The sequence below is a fragment of the Boleophthalmus pectinirostris genome, unplaced genomic scaffold (assembly GCF_026225935.1).
Source record: "Boleophthalmus pectinirostris isolate CB_2022bp ecotype Guang Dong unplaced genomic scaffold, ASM2622593v1 HiC_scaffold_40, whole genome shotgun sequence".
Lineage (NCBI taxonomy): Eukaryota > Metazoa > Chordata > Actinopteri > Gobiiformes > Gobiidae > Boleophthalmus > Boleophthalmus pectinirostris.
In genome coordinates this window covers 13,317-25,000 of record NW_026571354.1, presented here as the reverse complement: position 1 = coordinate 25,000, position 11,684 = coordinate 13,317, and the positions used below count along the sequence as shown (strand labels likewise).

The following is an 11,684-nucleotide window of genomic DNA, read 5'->3' as shown; positions in this document are numbered from 1 at the left end:
AAAGCCATGGCTGAGTAAGAGCAACTAAGGAGCTCAGGTGTCTGTGAAGATCTGATATGTAACCCCATCTCTCCTCAGCAAGAGCCATGACATATGCAAACACATTTATATGTCAGGCGAACAACTGAAGTGAAGGCAAGATAAGGCCTGACCCGAAAAAGACCCCAGCACGACTCTGCCCGCACGGCTGCCAGCAGTGTGTGTTCAAATGTTTGTTTATGTGTGTGTGATATTTGTTGCTACGGTGTGAGAAATGTCACTATGGTGCTCGGACACCACCGCTGAGGTACAGAGGTGCGTGTGAGGTGCATGGCGGACAAGCTAGACCTAAACTGCCCCATAAAAAGACACAAACCTGTTGCAGCCATCGCAACAGCATGTTTTCAATAGAAATGACCACTCAGGAAGTCCATCTGTACAACACATTCTTCATGTAAATACCCTATGCCGGGAAGAGGTTCTAGCCCATAATCATATAATATATAGCACATTTAAAAGAGAATTCCATTAATACTTTTATTACTGCTGAATGGAATTGAGTAGACCAACAATGGATTGACCAACACAACTGCAATCCATATGCTAAGCCTGTAAATGTACAACGTGGGGATACAACTACACTACTGGACCATCATATCTTTATAACGTACCTCACTGCATACTTAAGGCTATGGCGTGTAAAACCATAATATAACAATGCATTTTCTTCTCTTTGTTCCTTAGGCGCCTTGCTGGGAATGATCTTTCTTTCATACCAAAAGAAGCATTTATGGGTCTCTATAATCTTAAGGTCTTGTAAGTATACTCATTATGTTAAATATTTCACACAGGCCTGTCACAATAACACATTTTTAAGTATATCTTGCTACAGATAAAAATACATCTACTTTATGCCACTGACACAAAAACTTTAGTACTAAGTATGTATAATTATTTTAGAGGTTAATGACCCTCAACAGCTCAAATCCTATCGTGACATCAAAAATAACAACATTTCCCCTTTATTTATTTATTTGGCAGGGACAATACAGTCAGATATAATTACAAACCCTAGCTTGCAGCTGATGTGATGCATACAGAGCGTAAATGTAAATGTTCCACTCCCCTCCATGGCTGAGCTTTTCTACACTAAAATACATATAAGACACAACCCAAAAAACATTATTTATTTATGTAATACAACAATGTAAATACAATTTACACATACATACTTACTGACCACCCAAAACTATTATTTATTGAAAGATATGTTGATATAGTAATGATTGGACTTAACTTCACAGCATCTTCTTGTAGAGTACATTTGCTAAGAGGATAAAGCGGTAAAACATGCGACCAGTGAAACAGCAGATTGTCATTGTTGTCTTTTTGTACCAAGGATGCTCCAGAACAACCAGCTCAGCTCGGTTCCAAATGGTGCCTTCCATGATCTGCACAATCTCCAGTCTCTGTAAGTTGCACATGCACACATACTCAGGTACAGTTTCACTATAATTACGGAGTGCTATTCGCCTGAGAGAAAGCACTGTCTGCACTACATACATTAATGCATGTATGGGTTTTTTGTGAGTAAAGAATTCCTTTACACTAAAGAGTAAAATGAGAGTTGTATTTGTGAAGATAAGCTATAAGTACTGGAACGTCTAAGGTCTCCCTCTCGCGGCTAAACTTATCTGATGGACCATTATGTGAAGGCCTATCCTACTCTTCTCCCTTTGCATGAACAGTGCTGCTTTTGTGAAGACAGACAAACTGACAGCTCCTTTAGGGACACTGACCAAACCCAATGGGCACCTATAACAAAAAAAAATCATCATTTTTTATTTGATTTGATGAGCCCAGTCCAGACTAATAATCGTTGCCATTTAAAACAATAAAAATGTGTATAATTTATTTCTCCAAAGTATGAACTCCAATATCTGCCAGAGGATTGGCTATGACCTTACAATTAAAGATCCCAGTGTAACTTTGGCAATTAGAGACTGAATCTTGGTCTTGATTATCATTTGATTAGTTTCACAGCTATTCTTACACCTGGTTATTCTTTTATTGACCAAACCCATTACAGAAGTTACAACTCAAATAGTTTAGTTTGTAACAGCAATGGACATGTGAATATCTTACATATGTCTCAAATGTCATTCAGAAGATTTCACAATCTTATGTTCATTAAATCTGAAGATGTTAATTACTGCAGCTGCCAGTGATAGAGCTTCATAAGTCCACAATAGTAAGTTTGTGTCCTTTAAAATTTGGCTATAGAGCATTTGTCTAGTTGAGTAGTGCTTATGTAGCCTGTTGGTTATGCTTTTGACCTGCACAGACACTTGATCTATAATGGCACCCTTAAATGGTTTTAGAGAAACTTGAGGGCTCTTTTGCAACAATGCCTGGTTTAACATATTAACGACAGTGTTTGGTTTACTGCTGTGTTCCTATGTGTGGTGCTGACCTCCTATTGCACCTTGCAGCCGTTTGGATGCTAACCACATCTCCAGTGTTCCCGCTGGGTGCTTCTCGGGCCTCAGGTCTCTTCGACACCTGTGGTTGGATGATAACTTCCTCACTGAGGTCCCTGTGGCTGCTCTTAGTGAGTTACCTGCTCTGCAAGCCATGACACTGGCCCTGAACCAAATCAGTTATGTCCCAGACCATGCATTTAGCAAGCTGAGCCGACTGGTGGTCCTGTAAGTATAAAAACTAATCCTAAGTAGCTTGTAGATACATGAATATGTACCATATCTGTGTGTTTGGTCACGCAATGTTGATCAATCTTGTTTTCAAGTTGACAAATAACAGTAATGTTCTATATTGATTTCATGAAAATAAACAAGACAAACCTATAATCAGCATCATTTCAACAACAACAACAAAAAAAAACACATTTCTTTCTCCACAGTCTGAGTTTGCTTTAACAACAGAGTATTGGCTCTAGACACTAATTTAAGAAAAACAAAACAAAAAACAAAACAAAAACAAGGATATTACTGAAAATTTGAAATGGTAAGATCTTAATTTTATTAAATTCAATGAATTGCCTGGTCCTATGTGTGTATGTGTGTGAGGGTCTAGAGATGGTTGCTAGGTGTTTTGGCCACATTAGGGTTGACTGTAGTGGCTCTCCCTGTCTGTCTGAATTAGCTCATTTATAACATGCAAAAACTGTGTTTGTTCATCTGTCTGTGTGAGAATGTGTGTGATGGCATTGAGCGCGGCAGCATTGAAGTCTCCTGTCATTTCTTTTGTCCAGTCAGCTTGAAGCTAATTTGCATGAAATTACCAAAAGAAAAAAAAGCTTCTTGAGGGGCCTTGGGGCCTTTTTCAGAAGACACACACACACAACCTTTGTCCGCTTCATTAGTCCATCAGCCTCTCTCTCTCCCTTCAGGCATCTCAACAACAATAGGATCATTTCCATGGGCACAAACTGCTTCCACGGGCTGCACAGTTTGGAGACGCTGTGAGTTTCTGTTTTTTGGGGAAGCACTCACAGGGCCAGGGTTGAGCTGGGGTCATGGTGAAGGGGCACCATTTCTGTTATGTTTTGTTTTTAAACTAAACAAAGAAAAACATAATGATATGCAGGTGTTATACATGAATCTTAACACTTGGAACCACAGTTTGAAAACCACTAATTTAGGGTATACAACTTAACAGTAGGTGATGTTGAAGCCGAAGTCAAAACATTCAAATGTAAACCATACATAAGTATAACACCCTTAAAATGTGTGATGGAAAAAACAACGACAAGAGTAAATCTTTTATAGAAAACAATCAGCGGCAATTGGGGAACATTGTAGTAGAAGTCTGTCTTGATTGCTAGTAGGAAAATATTTATACATATCCAACATCTCCCAGGTTTATGCTGTCATATTCTAAAAAAAAAACCCAAAACAAAACAAAAAAAACATATATTTAGTTTTCTATAAAGTTTTAACACGTTCTGGGATTTTCTTTTGTCTCATACAAAAACACATGAAAATCTTGCATACATTGGGTTAAGTCCTTTCAGTGAAAGCATGTGATGAGATTTGGTTATTAGCTGGGGTCAGAGCAGATTAACCCTTGTGTTTATGTTGGTGTGTGTACAATCAGAGAAATGTGTGTGTGTATAGAAATGTTTCTGTTTTCTCAGTCGACCATAGAGGCACTTTTAAACACACAAACAGACACTGCCTTCATTTGGAAATACTTGTGTTTGTGTGTGGTTAGGTTGACGCTGTGTGTGGCCCTGGCTGTAGCCACTATGCTAATCATAATTACTGTTCAGCAAACTGTATACCTGTATGGTCAGCAATAATAAACCACACCAGAGAATCGAATCCATTCAAAACTTCAAACACAAACAGACCTAAAAACGGAAATGAAATCATAGACTCTTACAAAATGCACAAAACACATAGCAGCATCTCAGATTCAGACCTCCCTTGAGAGTGGTGGGGGTGTATCCTCAGTTAAATTCAATTTTGTGATATTTAATTGGGTGGATAAAAACATTTTTGTTTCTTTTTTTTATAAACAGGATATTGTAAGACTGTGTATTTCTCCATCAAAACACATTACATTGTGACACTGATGCTATACTACAATATTAAAGCCACAAGCTACAAGCCACTTTTTATTTTTTTGTAATTTATAGTTTACATTAGTATAGATTAGGATAATGTTAAATCAAAATGAGTCATGTTCAGATCTAACTAAATCAACCGTCACATATTAAACTTTCGTTGTACCACTTTGCGGTTATACGACTCATCCCCTGAACATGAACTTGAACACAAGAACCAGACTGAAACAATTTCAATTTAATGGTATTTTCACAGCATGGTACAGCTGTGTGTGAGAGCCACCTGCATCACAGAGATGGATGAGAGAGCCTAATTGAAGCCATGTGTTGACTCCAAAAATGCTCTAGTCTCTGCTGGTGATGAAAGGAAAGAGAAAAAACATTTGTGGATTCTTTAATAAATGAAAATTATGGAAAAAGCATTATGTTTGACTCCAAGCTTTTGATTTGAATGCTTACATGAAACACATGCCAGGCCCATCTAGTTGTATTTTTGTTTGTTTGTTTTGGGGTTTTTTTTAACAGCTTTTATTACAAAATATAGCTTTTAATCCAGCCACCCAAATCAGTCCCAGGCCCGGATAAATGGAGCAATCTGCAACAAAAACAATGTTTGAAATGTTTTAAATCTGATGCCACAGAAATCTTTCCATCATTTTATTGCACATCTGTCATATCAGTGTTTAAAATCAGCATACACAATATTGTGTAAATGTCCACTGCCTTTCTTTATTTCCTCAGAGATTTAAACTACAACTCTCTAATGGAGTTCCCTGTTGCCATTCATTCTCTCAAGCATCTCAAAGAACTGTAAGTAGAGTGTGAAGAAATATACTTTTACACTAGATATTAAAAGGCAGGATAATGTTAAAGAAATGCATGAGAATTTTGTATAAATGTGAATGTGCGCATGAATAATGTTATAATCTAACATTAAAAAAAAACTAATACGTGTTGTTGGTGTTCAGTGGGTTTCATAGCAATAATATCCAGTCCATCCCAGAGCATGCTTTCACAGGAAATCCAACACTGATGACAATGTAGGTAACTGTGAACCCCGGAAAGACCCATATGTTAATATTTTAAATTATATTGTCTCATTTTATATTTCTTAGATTTTTTTATGACAATCCAATCCAGTCTGTTGGTCGCTCTGCTTTTCAGAACCTCCCAGAACTACGAACATTGTGAGAAAATATTAGCAGTAAAATATTTCAAATCACACGTATTATTTATTATTTGAAAGTCCTAAGATTTCTTTCTTTTAGATCTCTGAATGGAGCAGCAAATCTCACAGAGTTTCCCAATCTGACAGGAACTGCAAGTTTGGAGAGTTTGTAAGTCTTTACTCATACAGTAAGCCCATCCTAGGTCTAATGCTGACCCACTAACACTAGCCTTGGTTTGTTGGACAAAGGAGCCATGATGCTTCACTCCCTTTTGACCAGGCAGCTGCACACAGAGGAATGTTCCTCAGTGTTTGCTGTTGTATCCAACACCTCTGTGGCCTTGAGCATCAAACTTCAAATCAAAATCATGTCACCACCATTATTATTCTATCTGATGGACTGTGAATTTATTTATCTGCTGCTCGCCCCAAAATCAAAAGCTTTTTTCTCTTGTATTAACTCGGTTTTCTTGTTATAATAAACACATGCCCAAAGTTTATTTTCTTGTAGTTTTCCATTTAAATTTTCTTTCTAAGGGGCTGTATGCGTGAGCAGTAACCTTACCCTGAACCACAAAGTGGAAATAAAAACTCCAACTAAACAAACCTTCACACATTCTTGAACTTTCTGCTTCACTGATATTTTACTGGTTTGCACTTATGAATGATCCCTCCCAACGTCAATGGCTCAGTGTTCTGCAGATATGAGCTAAAAGTGGATGACACTGAAGCTTGCTAAATGTTGCGACACCAAGTCAGGAGTAAAAACATACTATACACTTAGAAAGAATAAAAGTGTAAGTTTTCATTTTGGTTAAGGGTCCATCACCTGCTTTTTTACCTTTATACCTTTTTTACCTTTATACTTTAAAAATCTCTTTCCCTGATGTTTGCCACAGATATCATTTATTCAACTACGGGCATTTTTATTTTATTTTTAAAAGTACTTTGGAGTCACGTGTTTGTTCCCATTAGGACTGATACATTATATGCCATTGTGTGGACCATTCTAGGCAAAACAATAAAAATTTTATGAGATACGCAGGAAATTGTAAACTGTAAAAATTACATTTGTTTGTCTAGAACCATCACTGGAGCGAAGATTACCGCACTGCCTCCATCAGTTTGTGACCAACTCCCAAACCTTGAGCTGCTGTAAGTTAAGTTCATTCATTGAAGTAAAAAGCACATAAGATCTACATTATAATGGACTACAGTAATTACTAATTGTCATTGTGTCTGTCCACAGTGATCTCTCATATAATCAGCTCCAGACTCTGCCCATCTTCTCTGGCTGTGAGAGCATTCAGAGGATGTCAGTCTTGTTGTATTTTCCTTTTATCTTTAAGTGCTTTATAAAGTGCATTACAGATGTTTCATTTGACACCTTCAAACCCATAAAACAACATATTTATTTAATCTGCCTTTAATCTGCTTCTTGTAATTTAACACTGGCGTGACCATGACAACCAATAAAGTATAGCCAGCTGTGCATTGTGGGAATAATTAGCACTGATGCAGTAAAAGAGCACCACTTAGAGATACAGACAAGAGTTAGATAAATATAATGTTAATACACTGGAAATATACAAGTAACTGTAACTTTATTTTACTTTGTAACTTTACAGAGACCTACACCATAATGAAATACAAGAATTAGAAGAAAACACCTTCAATGGGCTGATGTCTTTGCGCTCACTGTAAGTACAAACTGCACACCAGTACACACTAGTACACACATGCTGGGTTTCAGCTTTTTGGGGACATTACACTGACATACAATCATTTCCTGGAGGGTTATCATAAAGTTGACATTAGTTACTACATGTCAAACCTTAACTTCAACCCCAAGTTTAACCTATTTTAATTTATATCTGAACTTCAAATCGCACTGTTGATCTAAACATAAAGTACTTACATCAATGAGGACCTTATTTTTGTCCCCATAAGTGAGGTAGGTCTTCGTGATGTCAGTGTGTATGCAGGTTTTGGTCCCCACACTGTGATATAGACTCACCCACACTAGTACACAGTAAATTACAGCTGGAGCAGGGATCCAGTGGTGCCTTCATAAGTACTTCCAAATGGAGAGTGGGGCTGCTCCAGGTGGTCTACTCACTGATGAGACAGGTATGATGCTGTCATGTGGCATGCATTCAGAAATCCTATAAACACATAGTTCCACATGTTGAACTCACATTAAACTGCCAAGCTACAAGGATACAGAGTGACACATGTTAGTAGAAGATTATGGTTATAAACTACTACCAGTATAAAACACAATTACAAAGTAATTTATGTTGTTATTTTGAATCTTATCTTGAATTACAGCAAATAAACTTTTACTTTTTCTTTTGTCCCCATTGAAATCTGCTCAGCATTAATCAGCAATAATATAATGTAAATATTTAATCTTTTTAGTGATTTGTCCTGGAACAAACTTTCATCTGTGAAGCCAAACTCCTTTTCTGCCCTTCCTGCATTGACCAAACTGTGAGTGTTTTGTTTTTGCGACTGTCTTATATATATTTTTTATCTTTAAATTAAATAAATATTAATTATTATGCTTTTATTCTTCAGTGATCTATCATCCAATCAGATTGTTGCCCTGCCTCTGGCCAGCCTGCATGCTCTGACTCACCTACGTTTGTCTGGAAACAATCAGCTAAAGGATCTAATTCCACGAGAGACCCTGCCGAGAGTCAGGTGAACTAAAACATGTAATACCGTTATGAAGGCACTGAAAGTATTTAACCAAAGACACATTGTAGCTTATCTACAGCATGCTTCACTTGACATAAAGTCCGCTGTTGTGTTTGACTAACACAGTAACTGCAGGGAAAGGTGACATCACCACTGCCAAACATAGAGTGAGATAACTTGAGGTCTAGAGGGTTAAAAACAATATCTTAATTATAACTTTTAAATACAATTGCTATACTATTAACTTTATCCAAGATTGTAGTGTAACCTGGATTTTTGTAGAAATTCGTCTTTTCAGGCCATCTCTGATCCATCTGTGTCCATAATATTATCAACTCAGGTCAGTGTTGTTTGTTATTTCCAGTAATAACAAATGATTTAATCAATATTAATTACATAATACAGTTGTACTGGCCCACCCACTTTACATGAGAGAAACCTAAATTTAAAAGTTGATTTTGTTTAATAATCTACTTTTTTTTTTGCATATATATGTGTGTGTATGTGTGCAGAGTGATGGAGTTACCTTACGCTTTCCAGTGCTGTGCCTTTGTCTCTTGTGAACAACAAGTAGCAGTGTCCACCTGGAGAAGAGAGGATGTGGACAGAGCAGGGGCTGAGTCTGGAGACACTGTGTTCATTTCCAGCCAAGGTTTATACAACACTACATCAACAGAAGCAGTAGTAATTCAAGTATAGAACTTATTTACTTAAAGGATCAGTACTGCCTGCCTCCAAATAAAAAATATCCTCTTTCACTACATACATACATGTAGGTCTCTCTGTCAACACTTTCTTCATTTGGTTATTTATTACATATTTTTCTGTATTATACAGTTGAACATGACTGGGAAGATTTTCTAATTCAGTTTGATGATGAACCAAAACTTCACCAAACAGTGCATTGCAGCCCAATACCAGGTAATTTGAGAATCTCACTTTTATAAAAGACAGTATGGTTAATTCTTATTTCTTTGAACATCTTCCAGGGCCTTTCCGTCCCTGTCTCCATCTGCTCGGAAGCTGGCTGATCCGAGGAGGGGTGTGGTTGATTGCAGCTATCTCATTGGTCAGCAACTGTCTTGTTGTTTCATCCATCTTCCTGGCCCCTGTCTCAATGACCACCCCTTCTAAGTTGCTAATTGGCTTGCTGGCCCTGGTCAATGGTCTTTTGGGCGTGTGGAGTGGATGGTTGGCTGCAGTGGATGCCTGGACTTACGGCAATTTCTGGAGGTAACAATCAATCGCTGCATTTTCACAGGGGAACAGAGCAGGTGAGGCTGGGGTGGGTGCTTTCATTTGCCAAAGTGAGTCAAACCGTGCCAGCCTTGGAGTCCTTTTGCAAAGTGGTCTAGCACAAACAAGACACACCCCCATATAGTGATTACACGTCTGTGTGAACAAATGGATAAAAACAGATCAAGGTGGCAGTACCTCTCAGACAGTTTTATAATTGTTGATTACACCACCAAATCTTTCCTGGCTGACATGATCCATACACCACCAGCTTTTGGAAATTACATGTTAAGTTTTTGTAAAACTGGGCCTCACAATAGAATCATATGGATGGTCAGTGTTTGTGGATTTAGATTAAGATGTGGATTAAGATAAACTGTTCAACAAACTACTGAATACAGAAAATCTAGACAGTCTTGTTGTCATAACCTTAGTGTGTATATGTTATAGGTATGGCACTGCATGGGAGAGCAGCTACATGTGTGAACTCAGCGGCTTCTTGTACACCTTTGGCTCACAGACCAGCATATTTCTGCTCACCGTTTCAGCTTTGGAGCGATGCTTAACTTTCAGCACTGGACCCCACAAAGTACAAGGACAAAGTGGTGGTAAGAATACAATTTTTGAGGTTATGCATGTAATTTAAAAGGTGCAATATGTAACTTGGGTAGGATTTACCACCTCCTTGTCTCTATTGAGATGTAGTTGCTTTGCAAAGAATGTTCTACAATAGAGCATTAGGCTCAACAGAAACTAGCAGGGGGTGCCACAAAGCCAAGTTACAGTTCAGATCTGTGGAGAGACGACCCCCAACCACAAAAGTTACATAGTCCACTATAGTTTAAAATGTTAAGTCTAAAACATTATATGTCAAGGTGTCTAAAAGTGTAACTTTTAAATTTTATTGTCTGATTTTGTACTTCTTGTTTTAAAAGGTCAGTCTTCAACTACACTTTCAATACAACTTGCCATATTTTTGTGCTTTCTGCTGGGTTTGGCTGTAACACTACCCCCCCTGGTGGCTGGACACAGCAGCACATCGCTCTGCTTGCTGCTGCCCTCCTCTGCCTCTTCTGCCTCTGTGGCCTTCTCGGTGTTCCTGGTGCTGTTGGACTCTCTGTGCTTTCTGCTGATGATAATGGCCTACACACGTCTCTACTGTCAAACCAACAAGTCTCTCCCCATTTCTGAAGAGGACGGGGCACTCACTCGACATGTGGCGTGGTTACTCTTCTCAGACTGTCTCCTCTTCCTCCCAGTGGCCTTCCTCTCATTCTCTTCATTTCTTCACCTCCCGGCCGCCGGACCAGATGCTGCTAAGGCCGTTCTCCTGCTGGTGGCGCCACTTCCCTCGTGCGTCAATCCACTGTTGTATCTCCTGTTCAACCCACTTGCGAGAGATAAGTTAGTGACTCTGGCGAAGCACACTTGTGGGACTGTGAGTACACAGCTGTCCATTAAACACAGAGGACCAAAAGGAACATGCAGGTCAAGACAGTTAGACACAAAACATGATGAAGATGCTGAAAAACAGTCATGTGACTCAACTCAGGCCTTGGTGGGCATCAGAGGAACAGAAGAAGAAGAGTCAGACTGTGGAAAGACTGAGGCTCAGCACACAGTCATGTTTATTGTGCCACATCATTAATCGGACACATTTGAACATGTTAAAACAAATTTAAGATAGTACATGCATTAAATTGAAGGAGATTTTACTTTATAAAGCCCTTTGTTTGCTACACTAGTAACAAAGCTATTCTACTGACTCCAAAGGGTGTTTTCATCTCTCATTTGTTTATCATGTTTAAGTTCTGTACACCAAACGCAATTTTTTTTTTTTCCTAACGATTTAATCTTTTGTTTAACATGAAAAAGATAATTGCCATGCAACACAAACAGACTGCAGCAATGCACACAGGGCACATGTGCGCAGCACACTGCATCATGTCTCATGAAAGACAGGACAAAATGGGCATTCATTTACATATTGACAGTCAGTTATGTTTACAT

At 38.4% G+C, this 11,684-nt stretch overlaps 1 protein-coding gene across 1 annotated transcript; it reads left to right on the top strand.

Annotated features, from left to right (window-relative positions):
- Positions 1-723: 723 nt before the first annotated feature.
- On the top strand, positions 724-11,421 carry LOC110161519 (leucine-rich repeat-containing G-protein coupled receptor 5; the record flags this gene model as incomplete). The annotated part of the gene is made up of 18 exons (XM_055162195.1): positions 724-795; positions 1,379-1,450; positions 2,472-2,687; positions 3,389-3,460; positions 5,309-5,377; positions 5,536-5,607; positions 5,683-5,754; positions 5,836-5,904; positions 6,819-6,890; positions 6,985-7,050; positions 7,364-7,435; positions 8,157-8,228; positions 8,316-8,441; positions 8,951-9,090; positions 9,276-9,359; positions 9,428-9,671; positions 10,125-10,282; positions 10,610-11,421. Coding segments are annotated over 18 exons (2,461 nt in total), but the record flags the coding sequence as incomplete, so codon positions are not given.
- Positions 11,422-11,684: the final 263 nt, after the last annotated feature.